A 25,895-nucleotide genomic window follows, 5' to 3' on the forward strand; every position below is an offset into this window, starting at 1 on the left:
TTCCCTTGTAATGACTTGAAATGAGAAGCGTTTCTAAACCTGTCCAACTTAATTATGATGAAAATACCAAAGATGGCTTGAATAACACAGATTAACTATATATTGTCGCAGTCGAGTGTTTATTGTCTTTGTTTTATCATTCAAAACATTTATATCTTCTGTTTACTCAGTTACAGCAATAGCAATGCCTTTGTCCATATTACCAAAGAGGATTTGAGTCCTATTACTTCTGTGATGCACATGTGGATTTTCTGCGCGAGGGCGCCCTCTGGCGTCCAGTATGAATGAAACAGACATTAAATGTGTTTATAGCGCTCAATAATGGCCAATCCATCCTATTTTGAGCATTTTTAAAAAAAAATTTAAGTATCGGTTCAGGCACTGTTTAGGCACCAGTACCGTTTTAAAAGTATCGATTTGGCACCGGTATCGTAAAAAACCCAAACGATACCCAACCCTACCTTTCACACCAAAAGCTGAAGGAAAAGTAAATTCACATTTGTACAGTAGAATGCGGAAGAAAGTTTAACACTCTTCAGCAAAAAAAATAAAGAAAAAAAAGAACATAGTTTACCTTGAATTGGATTATCGAAGGTCAGCAGAAAAGACATTGATTAATAAAATGAGATTAAATACATAGGATATTTGTATTATTTAACAGTTAATTATTGAAGATTTGCGTCATATTCTGACTTGTATTTCTCTGTTTTTATTCATTTTGAGCAATACTGAATCTGTATTTTTTTTTGTGAGTGAGATGAATTAATGCATGTTCACATTTATTCTAGAACTAAAGTAACATCTTACTCCCGATTTCTCTCAACATGGGGACAGGAGAGCTTTTAATCAATAAATGGGGAAAAAAAACTAACTGGACTTACTTATTTGAAATAGTAACTCAGATATTTTCTTGTAAATTAAAAAGTAATGCGTTACTTTACTAGTTACTTGAAAAAAGTATTCTGATTAAGTAACTTGCATTACTTGTAATGCGTTACCCCCAACACTGCTAACAAACATGAACTAAAACCCACAAAACGCCGAAACTGATTTCATACCCACTACAGGAAAACAAACGGTTGTATAGTGGTTTAAATATAATAGACTACCACATTTGTCTAGGACTGAAATGTTCTAATAAGGGCATCAGAATTGGTTGACACCGGAACAATGCGGCCATTATAAAGTCGTAAGAGTGTGTTGTAAGATGGTCCTCATAGAGCCAGCCCTTAGTTCCTCTTTGTCGGCTGTTATTAGTAAACTACTGAATTCTTCACAGTTCTCCAACCCATCACAACATGCAAACATTTCCTCCTGCTGCTTGTATATGTGCACGCACACCTGCTGATAGCCGGTGCTGGTGACCACATGTAAATGTGGCCGTTTGTGTGCAAAAAGAGGGGAAAAGAAAAGAAAAAGATAACATCAGACTCGGAGTGAGCAAAGAAGTATTTTAGTCCATGAGGGTACCAATTAGTACACTACACTTTCCAATGGAAAGATTCATGGCTCAACGTCTCACAAAAAAAAGTTTACCAATGCAAAGGTACTTTTAGAGAATTTTAAACATATTGCTGTTCAGAATAGTTTTCAGCATGCAGTTCAGGTGTTCAGAATAGTTTTTAGCATGCTGATAGGTCTTCTGAGTGGTTTTAGCATGTTTAGCATCTGTATTGTCATGACATTCCCTTTTAAAGCTGCCTGATATTAAAGAAAAATAACCTATCCGAATTAGGGAATTGTATAATATTATTAATGCTGACATGTATTTAATGTATTAAAGGTGTAATGGAATATAATTAGTTTGTGTGCGTGTGTGTGATTAAGCTGTAGCATTTGTGCATTTATACAAAATGTATTTAAACTACTGTTTTTCATACAAATACCTAGAAACCACATTTTAAACATGGTATTGAGGTGCTGTATGTGTGGCTTTGACTGTGGTCATCATGATCTAAATATATGCTGCTATAGAAGACCAGTGGAGTTAATAATGAACCAATGAATGTTAATAAAACTCGAACAGTCAGAATAATTACATTTCACCATATAAAAATGAATGAATAGTGTTCCCTAATCTAAAGTGTTACCTTCTGATCATTTCCTCCTGGCATATTTTGGGCCCAAATCTGAATTAACTTTTTTTAAGATATAAGGGATTTAATTACTTTAGCAGGTGAATATTATAGCAGGAATTAAATCAATAGCATCATAAGTGCTGCATGCACAGAATGGTTTAATTGTGTTTATTGAGGCCGTAACCCAATTTGTGGTTATGCGTGGTGTTGACATACATCCAGATTAGGACACTTACATGGACAAAGACATCACTGCAATGTGACGCACTGCACACAGTGACCTACGTACTCATAAAAGTCATTCTGAAACCTTGGTGTGCTTTTGTGAATGAAAAAGCCTTTGAGCTGTATTCATTCACCTTACGGACCAATGGCCAGTAGCCATTATTACATATAACTGTTGTTGTCAACCAACTACAAAACACTAGTAAACAAATGAATGCCTTTATCCTTTCATAAAAATGGCTGACGACGAGAGCCAACCACACCATGTATTTAGACAAGTGTGTTAATGCAGAACCTACAGACTGACTGCACAACTATAACATTTCGCTGATCAATTGTTCAGTGTCACGTCAGTCACGCTGTCCCCTTTGAGATTTTTATACAATTTGATTTGATAGCACATGATTGATATCATGGGATGGGACATGTCTCTGTTAACAGTGTCATTCAGTTTGTGTTACCCTGATTTGCCCTGAACCTCATTGTTTGGGCAAGGGCAAGCAAAGGACTGAGTAGGAAGTAGTTTGATCGAAGACTTTAGTTAAGTGCAATAAAAAAAAAAAACAGTTCTTCAGGAAGGCTCAGGCATTTTTAACAACCAGACATATAACCTCTTTTTTTGTTTTGTTTACTAAAAAACTTAAAATTACAGGAAAGTCAGGTCAAATACTGTAAAAGTAAACAGTACCTGGTTTCTTCCCTAAGCATTTATAGTACCTAATAGGTACAAAAGTGTACCTTTTGAAAAGTACCACCCCTTTTGTACCTTTTATTTGAGTGTATATAGTCTATTTTAGTGTAATTCTGTCAGATCATATGAAACAAAATGTTATGATTTTATAAACATACTGTCACTCCAAACTACATCGAATTCACATAACAGTAAGTTATTCACTCACATTGTTTATTAGTATTATCGCTTTACTATACACGTTATTGGAACTGGCCTGAGGTTGGGACTTTCAAGTCATACAAATACCCTAAAAGTCCCAATTACACACTGACTTCCAAAAACTCCGTCTCTGAATGCCCCCACATCCCCAGTGCAGACAGCTGTTTTAGTACAGTAGCAAACGCAAGTTACAGAGCTGTTACTGTAATCAGAAAAGCCTACCCTCATCCAGGTGGAAAGATAAAAGCGATGACTTTCACACAATCATACGCATGCACACACAGTTGTAAAAATGGACATAAAGGGCTGTACATAAGACTTAAAACTGAAATAGATCTCGATAGAGATTTTCTGACATGCTTTCAGGTATCAGAGATACTATATCTGTGTTATTTATTTATTTATTTTTAGGTTTGCTGAAAATACAACAGATTTTGTACTTGTAACACAGGACATTTTTTTCATTACATTATTTTTTCTTTCTATACTCTCGTAAAATGAAGACCTACTCCACTTCACATGAGTTATGGAATATCATGTGGCTATGAGGCTTCCAGCGAGCTTTCCAGAGAGTGATGATTTACCACGAAGTTACTTGCAACACAGAAAGTTTCGGTTCAATTTTCTTGTTGTTGTTTTTTTGTATTTTGGTGGGTGAGGGGTCGGAGACAGTAAAAAGATAAGCACCAATCATTTTGACTGTTAAGAAAATATCTCCCCAAAAAATTGAGTTTAAATTTAAATCATCTCAGTCTATTCAAAACACCTGACATCCCAAAATTATATTTCAGATGCACAGCAATCTTTCATTTGCCCCGATAGTGTCAATATCAGCCGTCATGTCATATCCTTTACAAAAAAATTGTCCATGTATCAAATGTACAATTTATACTAATTGTATCCAACAGTAATATCACAGAACATGCAATTGTCTTTAGTTAAAAATGTAATTCAAATGTTTTTACACGAAGAACATGTTCAGGTTACTTGACAAAACATTTTTACAATGTACTGTGAAATATGAAGAATGGCGATGATACACGCGTACATTGCAATTGAAATGATCCTTAAACAATAACCTGTTATTACTGTGGTAGCATGCCCAAAATAATATGGCAATACCACGGTATCATCTCCAATGATCATTGTAGTTTTATGGTACTTTGTTGTGATTCCTTGGTACAAATAGAAAAAAACTCTTACAATTTATATAAGCAACCTGGCTATACTGAGTTATAAAAATCAATCCTAATAAGGGTCAGATTGAGTAGGAAGGAATACCTTCATATTTGATTTTTACAGTATAAATACATCAAATACCCTAACAGAAAATATACCATAGTTAACTCAGCTAGTTACTACGACTGTAAGTCAGAATACATTTAATGTGGGATGTTCTGCAAAGAGTGTTAAATAAAAAAAAATGAGTTAAGAAGCTCTCTGTCATTTTAAAAAATATATTTATTAAATGACAGTAATTTAGCTGCTAATACCAAGTGACCAAAGTGTCATTGTACAAATTGTAATATATATATATATATATATATGATTTTTAATCTACGGTACGTAATTTGAAATATATACTTTAAATGAGTTAAGAAGCTCTCTGTCATTTAAAAAAATATATTTATTAAATGACAGTAATTTAGCTGCTAATACCAAGTGACCAAAGTGTCATTGTACAAATTGTAATATATATATATATATGATTTTTAATCTACGGTACGTAATTTGAAATATATACTTTAACGTTACAGCTATTGCGTTACCGTTTATATAATACCGAATATACTATATTACGCTATTAAATATCGTTTAAAAAAAAAATTACAAATATGATAATTATCTGTGGCAATGTTCGTTTACTTAAAGCGAAGCAACAACTTCCGTCCAGCTCAGAATTTGTCAAATTTCGCCGAGGATCCCACCGTCTCTATCACACCCTCAGTCCGGGTAAGAATGAATCAACCATCCGCCAACTCCAGTGGCATTAAGACGGGTTTGGTTAAAACGGGTAAATAAAGAACAATATTTCACTCTTGTACTAACTTAAAAGTGAATAAACACGACGGCTGTGAGAAGGAACCAGGGTATTGAGCACGTTAGCACCACTGCTAACTCACAGATAATGGGCAAAACCCTGAGCTATATCTGTCACTGGTGATATAAAGACGATTTAAACGTAAAATATCCTAAATTAAGTGAACTACTTATCCAAACTGTTCGCAAAATGTGGCAAACGGCGCTGGTTTCTCACAGCCCCATCCAGTAGCGCTGTGTGAGAGTGTGTATGTGTGCGTGTTGCTCCTACCGCGCCCCTCTTTCCCCCGTGCTGATCCTTTTCTTTCTCTCCCAAAGCCATCTAAACACACTCTTCCACACACACACATCTAACTCGCTATCCAAGCAGCGTGTCGCACTTACATATTTTTCCTCGGAGGCTCTGCAAAATCCGGATTTTCGTGTCGTCTTCTTCCGCCATGGTCCAAGTTTCGTCTCTGTACAGTACATTCAACACTTATCACATCCGTTTATGAATGCAGGCGCACGGACGGACGGCCCTCCGAAGCGTCACCGGCGCAGCGCGATTGGTCGCGACGCCAGACCGGGATTTGTGTGAATCAACTACTCACACAGGCAACATCATGCAGTCAAAACAAACGGAAGCCCTAGTGGAGGACGAGCGACAGAGCAGATGAACGGGGGCCCCTCGAAAGAAACCCGGTGACTTGTGTTTTAAAACCTAGTGAGCTGACTGCCTAAAGAGCATTTTAGCCTTGTCAAGTTACACTGCTCACCAGGTTTTTAAACGGTCTTCGTGGATAGTTTGGAAATCAGTACAAATCTGTTAGCTAGTGGTTTGTATTTAAATTATTTCAACTTTGTCTGTCCTTTTAAAGCCATTTTAAGATTAATGCTGCCCCACACAGTAGCCTATCACCTGAAAAAAAAAAACATTGAATATTGAAATACTGAAAAAACACGTTAATAGTAAAACTTTGCCAAGTGTATGCACCATCCATGGTTTGTGTGGTTACATATTTTTAAAACATTGTGTATTTATTTATTTTACTTTTATGAGCCAGTATAACAAAATTACTGTATAATGTGATAATAATAATCATATTATAATACTATAGTATTGCCAAAAATCAGACTATATACCCTTTTTAAACTGTGAAAATGCATTTTCAGAACAAGTAACATCTGAAATCAACTTTTTAAAAATATATTTTCATCATTTAATAGCAATAATAATAATAATAAGCGCATTTATAGCAAATATCTTGTGCTATATTAGCCTAGTATTAAATTACAATATTGTCAACACTACTGCAGCTGGAAATTTGACATCTTCCTCTCTTCTGACTGCCATAATTCATCTGTTTGTTTGTTTTTTTATTTTTGGAAAGTTGTGTAAACAAAATTGGAACATCATAATTTTGCTATGGTCTCATGAGGATTACCCTGCTATAGTTTACTTCCACATTCCAAACCGGAGAAAATCATCCATTCCATTGGTATTTAACAAATTACAAATTTTATGTCATTGTACTCTGATTTCTTAGCCCATGCTGTCAGTGTCTCTAAAGATTGGTCCAGTGGATGATGGTTATCAGCAATGTCTCTAAGATTTGTTTTTGCTCTGAAAAACCTTTCTGTTGAGCAGGAATTTTATGTATATTACCTGTGCAGAGCTGTTAATTTCTTTATTAGTATATTTGTTAGGGCATTATACTGTATATATGATCTGTCAGATTTAAACTGTGGAATAAAGTGAAAACTTATGAAGTGTTGCACCTTTGCTTTTGTAAACTTGTCAAATTTGTAGACTTCAAATGTCACAGCATTGTGTTTAATATAAAATTACTCCTTTGTAACATATTGTCTTTGTATTACAATCTCAACTTGAATGTTCACTAGCCTAATATTTGAGTAGACTGGCAGATGTTTTCTGATGGATTAGGCATGCAAAACCGATAAGTAGCTGATAGGCTGTCTGGTGGAGTTTTTGAAAAATGTAAAACAAAGTTCAGGTACAGATGAATGAAGTACCAGACATTCCCTGATGACCTGGAATGAATGAAAACCTTCACAGATATACTGATAGGCTTTCGGTGTTGGGCACAAACCTGCTACCAGCATATCTCCATGGAGTTGACGGTGGTGGAGAGTTCAGAACATCTGGCACTGGTGTCACGTGGGCCCAGACAGGACACTGAATGCGGCATTGTGTGGAGGACCGACAGAGAAACTGGAATGAGCTTCTCAGATGGGTCAGCATGGAGGCCCAAAGAGATAGTGAGAGAGACAATCTGAATGAATAAACAGAGTTCCCTCTTACAAGTCTGCAATTTCAGGAGAAAGAGGAGCTCTGAGCTCTGTTTCACTCATTCTCTTTCTGGCTCTCTCTCGAATGTTTCATATTTTTAAATTGTATAATTTATGGATTCTAATATGATATTTAAAAATTTGAATGTGATGAAATATACTTGTGTTCCAATTGTAGAAAACTGGCATTTGATATTGAGGAAACCCAGCCAACATTGCAATAAACCTTAAGTCAATTGTAGAAGCAGTTTTCAATGTGCCACAAATGAAAACAAGGCAACTGTGTCGCACTTAAAAAATTACCTATTTGTAATATGTAAACATGTCATTTTAAACATGGTCTGTGAATATATCCTATGGACTGTCTGTTGATCTTTTCAGCCTTGTTTTCATTTGTGTTAAATTTAATATGTCCATATTTAATAAGTCCATAACTGTGGTTAACATTATTACATTGTACTATATTACAACAATTTTAATAGTTATATACTTAATAACATGACTCATGTTATGTGTTATTTATGTTACTGTATTTTTTTATTTCATGATTTGTTGTATTTCACAAAATTATGTAATTTTATAAATGAAAGGTAAAACATTTGGTATATTCTGGAAAATAATTTTTAGCATTTATCAGTATAATGCATTTTTGTGCAACAAACAGATTGAAATGGTGGTAATAGTGTTATGTTAAAATAAAAGTACAATCACTCGCAGTTATCTTTACTGTAAGGTGCTGCTAGTCATTCACTTTACTTGATGCATAGAGTACAACACAATGAGCAATGGAATAGGGAAGATCCACTTGACTTAGACAAATAAAAACGTATAAAAATAAAACCACTTCTTTTCTCATAGAAAAACATGGAAAACTACCAATAGTGTTTCATGTGAACGACCAAAAATACTCTATATTTACATCTCACGAGTTCTCTTGAATGCAAAGTCACTATGCCAACCTCCTCATACTTTCATGTGCGTTTTTTCTCTATTTTTCAAACGTCGTAAGGCCTGCCCTGTCACTTATGTCATTCTTCATGTGACATCAGCAGGAGATGCATTTCCTTCCTGTCGTGGGTGTGAAAACATGGTTCCTCTTTGCAGAAATGCTGTTCTGACTTGAGCAACTGTAGGCTGTTGGGAAGTTCCTTTGGTTACAGGCATTCTTGGCTGACAGATTGGTCAGCACTTTACTTGGTTGTACCTGTGTTGTGAGGTCAATCCTGTTTTCCCCATATCACAGAGTCCTGTCTGTGCCCCTCAAATCCAAATCCTTTAGAACGTTCCAAAATGCTTTTTTTCTTGGACGTCTTCCTCTTTATTTCTGGGGAAAGGGGACTAAAAGACCTATCTGCTGCATAAGGAAATGACAAAGATGTTTTCTTGAAGACACTGTCGATTGTAGGATAACTCCCCTCAGTTTCTATATCCATGGGTTCCCCTATCTTTGGCTTTATCTCTGAGCTGGTATACATGCTTTCCCAAGGCTCGGGTTTGATCTGTCCTTTGCGCTCTTTACCTGTAGAAAGTGAACTGGTTATTTTACATGTCATGTTTGGATCTTTTCCATCTTCTACCTTGAAGTGCTTGCTCTCGTGCACACTCAACAGCACTGCTGATTTACATACCTTTGAACAATACCTGCAATTTTGTCCTTCACCTGACTTTTCTAGATGTTTTTTCTCATGACTTTTCTTGGTGGCAAGGTAAAGGAATCGCTGTGGGCAGTAAGAACATCTATAACGCTTTTCCATGCTCAGGCTAGGAGACCTCATATCTGAGCTGAAACAGGAGCCATCCTCTGTGCAGCTCTTGCAGATAAAGTCACCACTATCCTCTCCAGTGGGCCCAGCTGTGCTGGATGTGTCTTCAGGGGGACATTGTTTACCACATATTCTGCAGTGTGGCTGATGGCAGCTGATAATGTGCATGCTGAGGGAGGTCTGGTTAGAGAAAGAACTCTCACAGGTGTGGCAGGGAAAAGCTTCCTTTTGGCTGCTATGCCTTGGCTCCCTCCTGACCCCGTAGTTGTCTGCTGAGATCCTCTCATCTGGACAGAACGGTGTCTCTCTGAAATCTTCATTGGCTTCAGGTGACAAGGGCCTAGTGTAGCATCTCAGATGTTTCATCCTTCTTCGTTTTCCTTTCAGTTTCTTACTCTTCTTTTTAGGTCTATATGTGTAATAGGGACGCCATAGTTTGTCGGTTTCAGGATCATTTGGGTCATCACATGTTTCATTTTCTGTAACTGAGGTTGTGAGTTCTGCCCTCACCCTTAAACTTGGACTTCCAATACTCTCCTCTGTAGGGCTTCTTTGACCTATGCCCTCTTGTCTCCAGCTTTTCCTTTTCCTCTTTTTTGGAAATAGCTTTGAGCCTTTTATTTTTCGTCGAACAATTGCCTCGTTGCCAATTTTCACTGTTATTTGGCAGAGGGGAAGGACTTGGTTGTCAACTGATGGGCCTGGACATGCAGGCTTAGCAATGTACGTTTCTGTCTTTCCACTAGATGGATGATCTGCTGTTATGCTCCCAGGTCTCGCTTGCAGCAACTGATTAGCCATGTCCTCAATGGTTTGTGCTGCTGCTGACAGTTCACTCAGCTTGCTCAACCCTTCGAAGGAGCATACGGATGGTATGTTGAGGAATGGAAGAATGTCTGTGCTGTTTTCTGCGTTTTTCTCTGTTGGAGAATCTCCGTCACTTCCATGCACAATCAGAGAGGACCCTGTGTTTTTCTGTATTGCTTTTGAAGAATCTGTAAATCTGTAGCTGAAGAGCGATGACCCTTTTCCATCAAATCCAGACTTTTTCCTGAAATCAGTAGAGAGGTGTTTCAGGGGTTGGTCTGTCTCAGATGGCACAGGAAATCCTTTGTTTTGGTCACACGGTTTGTCAAAGCTGATGCGAGGCGTTTCTGATGCCATAATTTTCGGAGTGGCCATGAATGTCACTGGCATTGAAAATAAGGACTGACTACTAACAACATCTGAATTAGTTGTCGGTACTGTGCTGTCAAAAAGAGTGTTGGGGGAACAGCTGTCCAGAGGTGCACTGTAGGACTCATCATTGCCCTCGATCCCTTCAGAGTATGTCTGACTGTATGACTTGTAATGTTTCTTTCTAAACTTCATCGGGAGAAGCCTGTAAAGCTTTATAGGGTAGACACTACTCTTGAATCCACCATTTGCTGATTTTTTATTGACAGCCAGCTGTGGATCAATGCCATGAAAGGTCTTCTGGTGATTCTTGAGGATGTAATAAGTCAAGAAGGTCTCCAAGCAGAAAATGCACTGGTACCGGCGTTCCCCGGTATGCCAGATCTCATGCTTGGTGCGGTATTCAGCCAGAGCAAAAACTTTGTTGCAGTAGTGGCAAGGATAGGCTCTATGCCATGAGTGCACATTCTCATGTCTTTTTAGGCTAGAAAGGGTCACATAAGCCCGTTTGCATACAGAACATTTATAAGTCCTTGAAGTGCTATTTGTTTTTAAGGTCCCATTAATTTGATCTTGAGACATGTCAAGGGGACTAGTCAATGTGGGTTCTAAATTTAAAGGGATATGGAGATCTGGTGGAGGTAAAGAGTGCTGTGTGGTATTTGCATTAGATGTACCGTTAGAGACTGGGACTCTCAAAGAATCTTTATTATTTGTCTCTAACTCAGATGGGCCTTTTAGAGATTTCACACAAACCTGCTCGTGATTGCGCAATCTTTTCAGATGCATGAACTTTTTATGGCAGTACTTGCAAAACAAATGACTGACAAATCTCTTGTGTATTTGCATGTGAATGGTGAGAAGCGCTGAGTCGCTAAAGGTCTCGGGGCATTGCTGGCAGCTGAAGGTGGAGACATTGGGTGTATTCTGAGGACTGAGGCAAGGTGGCTCTGCATCCTGAGAGGGTGTAATGTCAAGTGGTGGCAACAGATCGAGGCTGGAATGTATCTCTGGTGCTGCATCTGAGGACAGCTGGGAGGAAGATAATGGAGCAACAGTAGAATTTTCCACTGCAGATGTGCCTGTAAGAGTGGGCACAGTTGCAACTGGCTCACTTGAGAGAGGCGGAATACTGTTACCATGTATACGACGCTTCTTTATAGGTCCAAGTCTATGGGTAAGCAAAGTCTTAGCTGGAGGCACGACAGGCATGGTGGTTCTGTTATCATTCTCCTGGTTATCCTCTTTAGATTCTTGCCCCTGGCTCACTGCATATGAGTGCTCAGTTAGGGCATTGGCAGGCTCACTCTCTGTGGGGGATATGCGTGTATCTTGGGAGCTAGATGGGAGATGCCCTTCCTCAAGTCCCTCAGTAACTTTGTTACGGTGATCCAGTGTAGTAAATGGGTTGTTTACTGCCTCAACCTCAGTAATGGAGAAAGCATTGGTGATCCTTGGACCTTTAGAGCAGTCTAACTCCTCAGGCTTGAGGGTTTCTTTTTTCAGTGTGCATGTGTCTGCCAACTTTAACTGACTGTTTGATCTTCCGCAGCCTGCAGAGGCTTGGCCTTGCAAGAGACCAGAGCTCTGCCTTTCAGAGTCTAACAATTTCTCCAGAAAGGGAATTCCTAAACGCTTTCCAGCTGCCACCAAAGACCTGCTGTCCTCTGTACTACTTGACTCCACTCTGGCATTGTAGATGAAGTTCAGGATGCTAGCAAAGACCTCAGATTTCAGGTCTGTTAGCTCCAGCACCTGGCTGGATGTGTAGACCTCAGGTGTTTTGAATGCATTACGAAAATATCCACTTGAGGCAGCCAGTATGTTGCGGTGAGCCCGGAATTTGACATCCTCTACGACGATTATTACATCACAGAATAGGCCTTGTGAACGTTGTTCACTAATATGACTGAGGACAGCTTGGGGGTGGGAACTGTCCACCAGACCAAGAGTGCTGGGGTTGACCACAGTCATCTGCAGAGGAGAAACAAACAGGTAAAAAAAACAAAACTATATTTTAATCTGGGTAAAAAAATTAATAAATCACAAACTTGTGTTTTACTGAGAATGTACTAAGGTATTCATTATACTTAGTCACTGTTCAATAACAAGTCAATAACATTCAATAACAAGACACTGTTCATGGATGATAATGACTTAAAGGTGTAGTTCACCCAAAAATTTAAATTAATTTCCCAACCTCATGATGTGTTGTTCTAACCCTGTATGACATTTTTCCTTCTGCAGAGCACAAAAGAAGAAACTTCATTGTGGTCCACAGAAGAATGAAATGGGTTACACTTTATTTTAAGGTGTCATTGTTACAGTGTAATTATACCTTTAAGTACAGAGTAATATTAATTAACTATAAGGTTAGGTTTAAGGTTACTTGCATGTAATTATCCATAATTAATTGTTATTATAATAGTAAGTACATGTAACCTGTGTAACAAAGACACCTTAAAATAAAGTGTTACCATGAAATGCATAAAGGTTTGGAACAACATTAGGGTGAGTAAATCATTTAGGGGGAAAGAATTTAACCATGTTAAACAAACACATATTTGACCACAACATGACATTTAACTATTAATAAAAGGACAGTAGGAGACATTTTAAACCACAGAATGAAAAGAAAAGTTTAATTATTAGATGACTCTAATCTAATAATATCAAACCACTAGATGGCAGCATGACTCAACTCTTAAGCCACTTGTTTCACCATCATGGCATGTCTATAAAGCAGTAATCAAATTAAGCCAGTGTAGTTAGTATAATATACAGAGTTTAGCACATGTGGTTAGCTCATAACATCAACAACCAAACTGTAATATATTCAATTGTTATACACAAATATTGATAATGTTATGGTGCATAGTGCAAAGATATTTCATCTTACATTTGATGTTGTTGTGATGCAAGGAAATTAGGTAAAGATGAAGCCAGTATAGATTTATTACTGAGGATGTTTGCGTACTAACATGACAGTCTTCATACTACCCTCATGTCTTCTCCTCATCTTACTACCTTGATCTGAGCTCCCTTAAAAGCTCTCGTTTATTTATTTTTGCTTTCAAGATTACAGAATCATACTTTGTACAAGGTAAGCACACATAGATACATGCACAAAGAAGAGCATAAAACAAAGAAACAACTGCACAGAGAAACAAAGAAAAGCATTTAAAGGAAAGCAACAATATGCATAAATACAGTCCTTCAAACAAAATGTTTTCTATACCAAAATTTTAAATATAAATACAGGCTAAAAATAGACTTATTAGTCAGATAACCCTGTCATCAACCAATTTCATCCGTTGCTATACCTAGAAAAGTAATCAAAGAGAGTCTAGACCAGGGGTGGCGAACGTCGGTCCTGGAGAGCCGCAGCCCTGGAGAGTTTTGCTTCAACCCTAATCAAACACACCTGAACAAGCTAATCAAGGTCTGAAGGGTTACTAGAAAGCTACAGGCAGGTGAGTTTTAATTAGGGTTGGAGCTGAACTCTGCAAGGCTGAGGCTCTCCAGGACCGGAGTTCGCCACCCCTGGTCTAGACTGAGCAAGGGTGTGATGCTCCATACATGATGATTCATTGAGAATGCTCCTTTTGTCTGCTTGAGGAGCTAACACCTGGGCTGTGGGAGATGGCTTACCTGGCAGCATTAGAATAGTTTAGTCCATTACATGTGATACACAGAAATACATCAAAATAAATACGACTGAAAAATTGTTTATTATTCAAATTATATTTGGATAAAAATATGAGGTAGGTATCGTCTGACGGGTCTGTTGTCAGAACTAACCAGTCATGAATTTATATTGGTTGAACATGCATGTCTAAACATTTTCGACTTTTTAATCACTAAATCCTGTGGAGTGACTCAATTTATATAATCAATTTATATGTCAATGCTTTATATGTTGGTCCTGGAATGTCCACCAGTCTTAGTCACTGAATTAGACCGACCAGCTCTTTTCAAAATCCTGCCCTGCAAATAAACCACTATACCATTAAGACCACTGTAATCTGAGACAGAAACACATGAAAGGATTGACAGGCAGAAAGTGTATTTTTGTATTTTTGACTAATCAAAGAATATGACAATATTCTGACAGTCCATTTTTTTTTGTGTCACAGAGACATACAAGTGTGTAATATATCAGAACATCAGTTAATTCAGATCTGTCAGGTAAAATGGCTAATTTCTGAGTACCATTAAAAATTGTGAACCGTGGTATAGCTCAAGAATTGGACAAAACAATTTTATAGCAACTAGCAGACTTCCTGTTTTACTGAATCTTCCCCACCCTTCTATATCCTGTTTCTATGGCATATTCAAATCTTCTTCAACTTGCATTAAAAGCTGCTTGGTCAATATCCTATAAATAAGCCAAGATGATAGCAAGATCTCAATTGGTGATGCGTTTTAAACAGCGTAAGCAAAAAAATTATAATAATAATTCTGATCTACCAGCAAACAACTTAGGACCTGCAAAGTGCCTCAAATAGTTTTTGCCACAGACCTATGCACTTTTATCTTGATTTGGTATTTATTTTTAGGGCAACGTGGTTCACTGAATAATGACTTGTGTTTGGAATGATGACTTGTTGCTCATCATTGCTCTTCGCATGAAGGCATGTGAAAGACACACTATGATCCCCATTGTCTACTAGAGGAAGTGAGCAAGAATCCATGGCTGGGAAGGTGCTGTCCTCTACCAGCACTTCCACCGAGTAAAATATATTGCTCAAAATCAAGGCATAATTAATGCCAGGGCTGCATTATACAAATGGTCAACATGGGCTGTAACCCAGCACTAGTAAGGCAAGGGAACAGGTGGAAGCAGTAGCACTAAATTAAACTGGTGTAGGTTATTTTATGCATCTAGGTTATGCATCTAGATGAATATTTATGCATTTGATGGACTCTTTAATCCAAAGCGGCATACACTGGATTCAAGGTCTAATTTCATTAGTTAATGCTGTCCCTAGGAATGAAACACATTTCTTTGGTGTCACTTGCACCACGCTCAACTGTTTGAGCTACAGAAATGGTCAACCATAAAAATAGCTATTCAAGAGATGATGTATTTACCAGCTGGATTTACTTTGCTGATGTGTTCCTGACTAGACAAGCGTCAGCATGTTTGTCATTGGTGAGTCTGCTGTGCTTCTGTTAGCAATGTTTCTTTGGTATGGTTTTCTTGTTTGAGTGATGTTGACTTGGTCTAACTCATGAATATTAAAGTTCATGCTGACGTTGCTTATCCTTCATAGAGTGTGACCAAATTAATATTAATAAGTTAAACTGGATAGGTTGCGTTAGGCTTAACTTGGCTCTGACTGCTGCAATGAGAAGACTTTTGCCTCCTGGCAGTCTAGATCCTTAAGGCTTCTATTGCCATTCATTTTCAGTGTTATTTCACCTTCAAGCATCTGTATGTTCCTGAAACAAATTACTCTTCCTGATACTCCACTCAAAAATGGTGCTCCACTCATTTGCTCACCCAAACTTGTTGCAAGTGTATGACTTTTTTTGACTACTGAACAATGAATAATGATGGAGAAAACAACATTGGAGCCCATTGACTTTATGGGCAAAAAACAGAGGCATTTCTCAAAATATCTTCTTTTATGTTCCATAGAAGACAAAGCCACAGAGATTTGGAACAACGTGAGGGTGAGTAAATGAGGACAGACTTTATTTTGAGCTGAAGAATCCCTTTTAAACAAAGAATACAGAAAAAAAGAAATCCAAAAACAATAACAACATGACCTGATACATAATTATTTCAAGTTATTTCCTGGATTCAGGCTGTCAGGAAAATATCAAGGTTTTTTAAAAATTATTGATTATTTATTATAACTTGTAAAGATATTTAATACATTTGTTTTCTACACAAAGCTCTATAATTTTGAAATAAAATGTGAAATGAAAAATACCTGTAACAACTATTTTATTTATTTATTTATGGCTATATCTATATTTTATTTCTAACAACAGCAGACTTAAATACATGACATGCCGTAATTATGATTACCTTACTCTTGAGATCTTACCAGGTGCACTCGAAGGCAACAACAGACCAGGCAGACACTGGAGCTATATACAGTACAAACAAGATCTAATGAGGGAGCAAAACACAGCTTAACACAATTAGGTCATGAGAGGGAAACATTTGGCAGAGACAAAAGACTCAAGATATTCAAAATAAAGGACATGGATAAGCAAAAGCAAGATATAATAAAACAGGTACTGTCTTTTATTGACAGTATTTGTATAGCATATGCAGAGTTGATTTTTTTATTGTCCTTACAAATTTGTCTTCTGTCAGTGACCAAGTGCATGAAACTTGTCTGACTCTTTAGCTGACTAATCTACATAGTAGCACAATGAGGAAATGAACAAAGGTCAGATTCTACATCTTCCTGGTGGTAGAGGAACACAAAATCTTTTGAATATCTATCCTAGCAAGCTGACCCATTTCTGCTTCTCAATATCTATTTACAGTTGACTGACCTGATGCTGCAAAGTGGATATATGTCAGCTGCAGCAGCGCTCATGGCTAATGCACCATCAAAGTATAACAGATACTACATGGAGGGCAGCAAAATTCTCAAAGCGAATGCAGTTTTTAATGCTGATTGTTTTTTTCCTTTGTCTCTCTTCTGTTTTGCTCTTTTTCTGTACGATGCCCCTTTTTCTGTGCGATGATCATGGAATGTCCACATTATTATTCAAATGAATCACTGCAATGTCATTTTTAGGCATTTTGTGGCTCATAAAATAAAAAATGTAGGTGCCGAACAACCTTTTTAATTGCCAAATAGGCACAATTGCTTTTTAGACGCATGCTCAGATGTTGGTCATTTTAACCTTGCATCAATCCAGTGGATGGTCCAAAGGAAATCAATCATTTGTAGAAAGTTACACTTTGTTATTGTGGAGCATTTGCAGTAAATTGACCGTGTTCAAGTATGTATTTAGCATAAACGCTCTGCAATGTGCAGACGTTTTGTTTTTACAGTAATGTATGCGAGTCAGGCGATAAGGTAGAGGTTGCGTGTCTGTTGAGAGGTTGTTTTCTTTCAACAGAGTGGCCATTTTGAAACCACGACAAAAAGCATCTTGGAACAAAGTAAAATGGCCGCCTGTAATGTTCTATTAGACAGTAGAGGTTGATCTTGTTCGTACTTGTGATTATAGATTTTAGAGTCTAAATTCTGAGAACATTATTAATTATTAAAATGAAAATGACTGCTCAGTGCTCAGTTTCTGAACAGATAAACTAGTTTAGAAGAACATTTCCTCAGGCTGTTCTGTGGTCGCCCTGATGCATTATGCGTTGCTCATAACGAGAACGGAAACAACCAAACTGCAATGAAGACATCTAACACATATCTGCCTCTGCTGATCAAAAACATCATGACACGGCATTATTGTTCAGCCTGTACCGTTACAGACCATTAAACAACCCAGTTGAAACTCAGATTTGTTTGTGTGATGCTGCCGAAGATCTATTTTAATATGTACTGTTTGTGTATGATTGCACTAAACGAGAGAGGCAGACCTCTCTTAATCGCAGGGAAAACATCCGTCTGCTCCCTGTCTGACAGGCCTCCGTTGTCACGGCAACATGCTGTGGCGCAGCACTTATTGGGATTTGTATGAATGGCGACTGAGCAGGCAGTTGTGTTTTCCGTCTAGAGAAAAACGGACCGTTCTTACAGATTGCGCCATGTTGGAAAGCCCCAATAGCATTTAGCAGAAGCTGTGGATAATCGCTGGGGATCACTGTTATCTGTATTGGTGTGTGTGTGTGTGGGTGTGCAAGTGTGTGTGTTTAGTAGACTAGTACGCAGTCAAAATCACAGAGCTGGATGGCAATGCTTATTTAAGTTGAAGGGTCCTTTTACGTGAAAAAAGAAAAACTGAAATTTAAATGTGCTATTTGTTATTTTCAGTTGTCGAATCTTTAGTTTAATGCCGCAAGGCATTTTATATAGGCGTGAAATGGCATTTGTTGTCTGTGGTTTTATCTACCTGCCACACCCTCAACATTGACTTACCATACCGGATGAGCGAAATGGCGGAAAAATAAAAATCCCCTGCCTTCCCTCAAACTATTAAGTACAAAATGAGAGAAACATTTGCCTACGAGTATGAAATGTCCAGTCAGACAAAGAACGAAATATTAGCTTTCATTTTCACATGAGTTTTGATGCGCTGCCCTGCAAAAAAACGGGCTTGACTGTGTCTGTTTGAAACTGGAGGGAAAAGCATGCTGAACGTACCTTTATTTCAGTTAATCAGAGAAAGCGCTTCAGTGGATGGAGAGCGGAAAACATCGCTCATGCCTTCCTTGTTCCTGCGATCCACTGATGGCTGGAAAGAGATGTTTCGTTTGCAGGCGAAAGTATTACAGCTTTTTTTTTTTAAGATTCAACTCGTCACTTGCTGCTCTCTGTTGCGATCGCAGTCTCTCCTATAAGTCTATCCGGCTTGCTCTCTCTCTCTCTCACACACACTCGCTCTCTTTTTGGTTCACCCTAGTCCCAGTGCCCTCTCTGCGTGAGACACACAGTCCAGAGGTGGCATGGGGCATCAGTCCGCTATAGTTCTCGTTCCTTCCGTACGCTCGCTAGGTGGCCACAAGGGTCTTTTTGCCCACTGTGGATTTTATAAATAGTCGGGCAGGGCAGCTCTGCTGCTGTCTGTGCATTATTAGCAGCGGAAAAGAGATGCGGTGTGCTAGCATGCACTGCAACTTCATTAACCACTGCAAAAGGTTAGCCAGAACAAGAGATCGTGGGGAAAACGGATCAGCGTGCTAACACGTGAGAAGCGCTTGCATGCCGTGCGAGGTGGATGCAGCAACGCAACCACTGGTGTCAAAACAGAAACGGCACCTGGCGCAAGGCAGCTTTTGACATTTTCCGTCACGTAGAATAAATAATGGCGGTCCGGGTGGTGCTATTTCAGATGAGCCCCCCCTCACTCCTCCTAAAAAAGCTTATGAATTTAAATGCACAGTCGCACACATGCTCGTGTTCTTCGTCTGCCCCTCGCCCACCTAATGAAACATGCTTTTCTCTGGTCCAGTACGTGTTTATGCACATTTGCTGGTATGGCTAAGCTGCACCGTTAACCGCTGCAGCGACATCTTTGCACAGTCTGCTTCTCCATTGCACATGTATGATATCAAACAGAAGGAGGGCGAGCAGCCGAGGAGAAAGAGAGGATGAGAGAGTGCATGAGCAAGCAGAAATGGTTGATTTGAGACAAGGACAGGAAGACGTGGGGAAGACAACATGGCGGACAGCTAGAAAGAGGTTTTAGCGAAAGGTTAAGAGGATAAGAGATTGAACTGAGATACAGACGCTGACGGAGCATGAGAACGCATAAGCATCAAAGAGAGAACGACAGATCAGGAGGAAGTGGAAAGGTAATGGAGGACAGTAGGTTCACCTTCAACATGGCTGCTGATTGATGCAAAGGGATGCGGCTGTTCTGCAGAGCACGAGAGAGGGAGGAGATGGGTGGGAGGGAATGGGAGACGCTGTTTCACATTCCATCTGCATAGGTTATTATATTAGTCATGGCCCAAACTGGGTATATCTTTTTTCAGTGAAGACTGCAAATAAATACTGTCCATAAATCATGTGAATCCCTATAGTAATTTTTTTAAATGTTTTTTTTTTCTCTAAAGCTTCTGTTTTCTTGCATATTTTAATCATACTAATATTTAAAAATGTAATATTATTGCTTAAAGTAATTAATAATATGGCATTTCCACAATGGCACTGGTAACTGAAAACTATTTATTTTGCATGATGCTGCACCCACAGCTCTAGCGTCAGCATCCAAGACAGCACAGGAGATTATACATACTACTTGAACTTTAATGAATCTCATTAAAATCCAATTATAATGGACACTGTATGGAAATAAGTTCCTTGTAATCTGAGATCTAAGACCACTGGTGAAAAATCTTATTTGCATTCTTTTTGTAATTGAATGCAGCATTTTCATTATAAATTACATTATCAGCATAACAAGTGTGAGCTGAACAAAACCTTATGATCATGTTCTCCAGCATGATTTGAGAACAGCCCAAACGCCTTTTGTGCTTCAATGGAAGCAATCAAATTTGACCTTCTGTACAAACAATCACATGATCAGAGTAACACAATTACTTGATTTGCGAACTTGAAAGAGTTTTCTTTGTTTCAATTTTTCTCTATATCTTAAATCTATTTCCACGTTTAAATGAGAACATAAAATGGATGGCATCAATAAGAAGGGTGTATTTCACTATATTTAGACTATATTTATTTAGTTTTCCGTCCAATATGCTCTTGATCTGATGTACCAGGCCTGCTTTTAAAGTCGGCGAAGTGTCTCTTTAAAGCTTGCAGAAGGGCCCCTCCGTCAGCTCGTGGTGCAGCATGTGAACCTAATGCCCAGATACCAGCGGTTATTTCTGGAAACAGGGCTGAGTGCTGATTACCTGGGTGCCATGAAGACAAGCTGCTTTAACAAAGGCTGCATTCACTAGTGCTCTGGCCTGAGTTCAGCTCCCAGGTTGTTTTATAAGTGAACCACTGATGGTGAAATAAGAACCAAAGACTAGATTGATCACTGAGCTATCCAGCCCACAACCTCTCAGTTTCCATATGCATATCTAGGAATATTAAATTAATTAATCTTTTGAATAAATTGCTCGGTTACGTTTTAAATTTAATGCATGATATCAATGTGCCTACAATTGTTAGAAACTGGGAAAACACTGGGAATTAAAGAAAATTGTGATTTTCAGGCCTGGACAAGTCAGGCAATTTAATCAGCTTATCTATAGAGAATCTATATTTTGCACAATATTGTCTGCGTTAAAATAGCAGTGACGACAATGGCCCGTGTTGCTCATTGGGCAGAAAATGCTAAAAGCTGGTTCCAATGTGATTATTCCTGGTTCTCAAAGGAATAAAAAGCCAAATCATCCATTAAACCCACATTCCAAAGATTTTTTTTGTTATACTGGATACTTATGTACTAATAAATATATAAATGTAAATGTATTTATATACAAGTAATATAAATAATAATCTATATTATCTAGTTATATAAATATACTAACTGCAAGTACTATAAAATGTAAAGAAAAGAAAAAAACTGGGAAAGTTCAGGTAAAAGTCAAGGAAATGTACTGATCAAACAGAGTGGGACCCCTGAAATATAAAAACCCTTATTTGTATTTCATGTAATCATTTTTTGTGCACAAAGACGACAAAAATAACAACTTCATTTAACAATTTCTTCTCTTCCTTGTCAGTCATCGCATGTTCACGAGAGGACCACGCCGCATTACGATTGAACCCCTGATGTCCAGTGGACTATTTTAACAATGTCCTGACTTCCTTAGCCTTGAACATGTCAGTTCAGTTGCTGTCTATGCAGGGTCAGAAAGCTTAAAGGGATAGTTCACCCAAAAATGAAAATTCTGTCATTAATTACTCACCCTCATGTCGTTCCAAACCTTCGTTCATCTTCGGAACACAAATTAAGATATTTTTGATGAAATGTGAGAGCTCTCAGACCCTGCATAGACAGCAACGCAACTGTAATGTTGCCAGGTCCAGAAACGTTGTAAGGACATCGGTAAAACTGTCCATGTGACACCAGTGGCTCAACTTCAGTTTTGCAAAGCTACGAGAATACTTTTTGAGCGCAAAGAAAACCAAAATAATATAATTTATTCAACTATTCTTCTCCCCCGAGTTACATCTTCCGCCATTTTAGAGTATCACAACACATACGCACGCTTTCCCCTAAGCGTAAACAACGCTGATTACGCAGATTACGCTCATGTGCGCGCTTTCTCCCCCGAACGTAAACAACGCTGATTACGTCGATTACGCTCTTGGGTAGTCTCCAAAATGGCGGAAGAATTGTTAAATAAATTGTTATTTTTAATTTTTTTGTGCTCAAAAAGTATTTTCGTAGCTTCGCAAAACAGAAGTTGAGCCACTGAGCCACAAAAATATCTTAATTTGTGTTCCGAAGATGAACGAAGGTCTTACGTGTTTGGAACAACATGAGGATGAGTAATTAATGACAGAATTTTCATTTTTGGGTGAACTATCCCTTTAAGGTTACAGAAATTCCTTTTAACTATAAACCACAAGATAATTAAAAATACTGGTAAAACACCTGTGAAAAATCAATAAACAGAAAATTCCTTTATTAACACAGTGCATTGGGCCTTATTTTTTACAGACTTTACTAAGAGTTTATGAATAAGCCATATATTATTCACTATTAATAGCATGATAATAAATACAGTAATAAAATACTGCTGCTTCTATATTCAGTTTTTATATTTTTGTGATATTACTTTGTCTTTGTGTTCTTATTTATTGTTTTGTGTATACATTTTAAAAATGTATATGTGTATTTTATATTTTAATATATGTTTTTTTTTAAAATAAACTTACAAAATAAAGGATGTTATAGGTGTTTTCTTTATCAAAGATGGCAGCATTTCTTCCCTGGAGTGACAGCATATTTTTACTAGTATATTCTAAGAATATTTACACGAGAGGCTGAGTAGATTATAGACAACATTTCTATTTCAGTTTAGGGCACTTCCAGCTAGTATTGCCTGAACTCCTAATAAAAATGAAAGTTGAAAACTATTATGTTGTAGCAACTGAAAAAATGGTTGCAGTGAATTTTTCTGCAGTGCGACATACTGCTTCTAAATAGCCTCGGGGTGTAAGGAGTTCTGCCATACCAGCCACAGCACAGTCATCACTGTTAGCGGACAAGTGCTGCATGGCTGAAGTACTATTGTTCTTTGTCACTCAATAATATGTGGGCTGTGGCACTGAAAGCATCAAAGAAGCTAACACATCAGAGGCCTGCTCAAAGCATGAATCTTCCACTCAAGGCCAACATGGCCTTAAGTATAACGTATAAAAGTGAAAGAAAACAATCTGAACACTATGATAAATCGCTCTGACGATCAAGATGAGGCCTAGGTCTATATGTGGGCCGCTGTGTTTCATAATGAATTATAGATGGAAACTTTGCCGCTCATGAAACTAAATTCTAGCAGTGAGCTATTCAGCTCAAATGTGAATACACCAAAGACAAAAAATGAAAATCAAACATGAATATCACATACATATAACCACAATAATATTGTCGTCTTGCTGGAGCAAAAGCATAAAGGCAGGCTAGTTTTGCATTTCCTGCTATCAAGTGACTAAGAGCTCTTTAAATAACGCAGTAAGATTAAAATCCTTTTACCAACCTGATGTTTGTTCATACCGCTCCTCATAATCGAGATCGTCTTTCCTCTGGTCCCTGTCGGGGCGATTAAATGTGAGTCTGTGTGAGGAACTACATTGATGTGCCCCCTGGTGGTCATCATGCAGAAGAACTCAGTACGTGATCCAGTCCTGCAATTTGTAGTATGATTTTTTTGACTATTTTAAAATATTTCATGTTGTGACCATTTAAAAGTTCCACAGTTATATAAATACCTACATTATAGTGCAGGTAACATTTAGTTTTATGCTGTTTACAATGTTATTATGTCACTATTACAGTAAGGCCCACCTTTATTGGAACATAATCAAGAGAAACGCACTCAAACAATGTGTCTCTGGATGGATTCCCACAGTATATACTCAACAACAAGCTTACACACACACAAGCACACTCATTTCGCTCATGGCCACTCGATCGTCTCGCTAGTCCCACAGCGGAACACTTTTAGCGCATCTTTTTAGTCAGCATTAATGGACAACAGCTCACAATCTCTGTGTGTTAGTAGAGTGAGTAAGAGCGCGAAAAGAGTTTTGAGTGAGCGGGGCTGATATATATATATACCTGATCTATTCCTCCTCCTCTTCCATATTTGAGCAGCTGTAGATGTAAACAGTCTGGCCCAGGGTGAGATCAGTTAGTTCTGCCATGGTTGAGAGGACAGCGAAGGATAGAGACTCTGCAGCACAGTTTCTCCTTCAGGGCCAGATCAGCTGCTCTCTCTCAGCAGTACTTCCTCTGTGCCTTTGTGTGTGTGTGATTGAGTGTCAAGGCCGGCCAAAGCAGCGCCTCTCTGTTATTCTCTCATCCCAGCAATCGTTCCTCAGGCCTCTGTCGCTGCTGCGTCATCGAGTTGCTGTACTGGCTCTAGAGAGAGAGAGATGGGAGGGAGGGATTGGAAAAGGAAGGGAGAAGCAACGGAGAGAAAAAGTGGGAAAGCTGGGCTTCCTCTCAAACGGTTACAAGCTCTGGACTCTGTAGATAATTCTGTCAGGATGAGCACAGATTAATAATTTAATTATCTTGTGAGTGTTTGCTAAGGCAAGTATCACTATTACTATATAGAAATGAGTTGGCATTAAGAGGAAATTCACAATAAGACACATTTAGAAAGTAAACAGTGTCTGATTACTAAATGCATATTATTGACAGTGCTGGTAGTAACTGATTTCATGTAATCTGGATTAGGTAACCATATTCCATAAATTAAGTACTTGTAATTAGAGGCAAGGCAAATTTATTTATATAGCACATTTCATACACAATGGCAATTCAAAGTGCTTTACATAAAAGAAAAGAAAATAATAATAAATAATCACAACAATAAAACAAGGAATTTAAACACTTTGAAAATGATAAAAAAAAATTGATTTAAGAGGTTTCAATTAATTTAAAACAGTTCAGAATAGAAAATGATTATACATAAGATATAGTGCAATCAATAAATGCCCAGCTAAACAGATGAGTTTTGAGTCTGCATTTAAATGTGACTAATGTTTTCGCACATCTGATCTCTTCTGGAAGCTGATTCCAACTGCGGGTGGCATGATAACTAAAAGCGGACTCCCCTTGTTTTGTGTGAACCCTTGGTATTTCTAACTGACTCGATCCTAATCCTAAATTGTTGTGAAAGCGAAACTACTTTGTTTGGCCTTCCAAAAGAGAACAATATCCGCTTCGTCATGCCTAGAGCTGATCCGTGCTGGTCACTGAGGAAATACATCAACTTCGCGCTGTGGATCGCCGGATCGGCTTTCACCGTGGACGAAGCGGAGTCCAGCCCGGGGTCGTCACATGTGGTTGCCTCAAGCCCTCCGGACGCTCCTTCGTCGAATCCGCCAGCCGCGCCGTTCTCAAACCCGCCCGCCTCCGCTCACTCAAGCCCGCCCGCCGCCACTCACTCAAGCCGGCAACCGCTCACTCTAGCCTGCCGTGTGTTTCGTTGTGAATGCGAAACTACTTTGTTTGGCCTTCCAAAAGAGGACACGACTAGAAATCAGTGGTTAAGTTGTATTTATAACACCGTTCCAGAACAGTTCAACCCAAATATTCAGATGTGTCCAGCACATTTTATGGAGGACTGTTTCCTGATCCTGG

At 38.4% G+C, this 25,895-nt stretch overlaps 2 protein-coding genes across 5 annotated transcripts in view; both read right to left on the reverse strand.

Moving 5' to 3' along the window:
- LOC107566682 (ras GTPase-activating protein 2-like) overlaps positions 1-6,153 on the reverse strand; it is a 41,176-nt gene extending 35,023 nt beyond the window's left edge. The window contains exon 1 of the mRNA XM_016252193.1: positions 5,620-6,153. Coding sequence (XP_016107679.1) covers positions 5,620-5,677 — 58 coding nt within the window. The 5' untranslated portion in view covers positions 5,678-6,153. The remainder of the gene's footprint in view (positions 1-5,619) is intronic.
- Positions 6,154-8,097: 1,944 nt separating this feature from the next.
- On the reverse strand, positions 8,098-24,607 carry LOC107566692 (zinc finger and BTB domain-containing protein 38-like). 4 transcript variants are annotated; one of them, XM_016252205.1, is made up of 3 exons: positions 24,363-24,607; positions 23,782-23,929; positions 8,098-12,440 (listed from the first exon to the last, which is right to left on the reverse strand). In XM_016252205.1, the coding sequence occupies exons 2-3, from the start codon at positions 23,899-23,901 to the stop codon at positions 8,745-8,747; spliced, it is 3,816 nt and encodes a 1,271-aa protein (XP_016107691.1). In that variant the 5' UTR covers positions 23,902-23,929; positions 24,363-24,607; the 3' UTR covers positions 8,098-8,744. The 4 variants fall into 4 exon arrangements, with proteins under 4 accessions (XP_016107691.1, XP_016107692.1, XP_016107693.1 ...); XM_016252206.1 differs by having other exon boundaries at positions 23,782-23,834; positions 24,363-24,378; XM_016252207.1 differs by lacking the exons at positions 23,782-23,929; positions 24,363-24,607 and adding an exon at positions 18,761-19,300.
- Positions 24,608-25,895: the final 1,288 nt, after the last annotated feature.

This window comes from Sinocyclocheilus grahami, unplaced genomic scaffold (assembly GCF_001515645.1).
Source record: "Sinocyclocheilus grahami isolate Dianchi unplaced genomic scaffold, SAMN03320097.WGS_v1.1 scaffold1092.1, whole genome shotgun sequence".
Lineage (NCBI taxonomy): Eukaryota > Metazoa > Chordata > Actinopteri > Cypriniformes > Cyprinidae > Sinocyclocheilus > Sinocyclocheilus grahami.

Coding starts and splice junctions, on each gene's coding strand:
- LOC107566692 (XM_016252205.1), bottom strand. CDS start 23,901: ATGATGACCACCAGGGGGCACATCAATGTAGTTCCTCACACAGACTCA. Junction 12,441..23,781: donor GCGGTATGAACAAACATCAG/GTTGGTAAAAGG, acceptor TCTCCTCTGCAG/ATGACTGTGGTCAACCCCAG.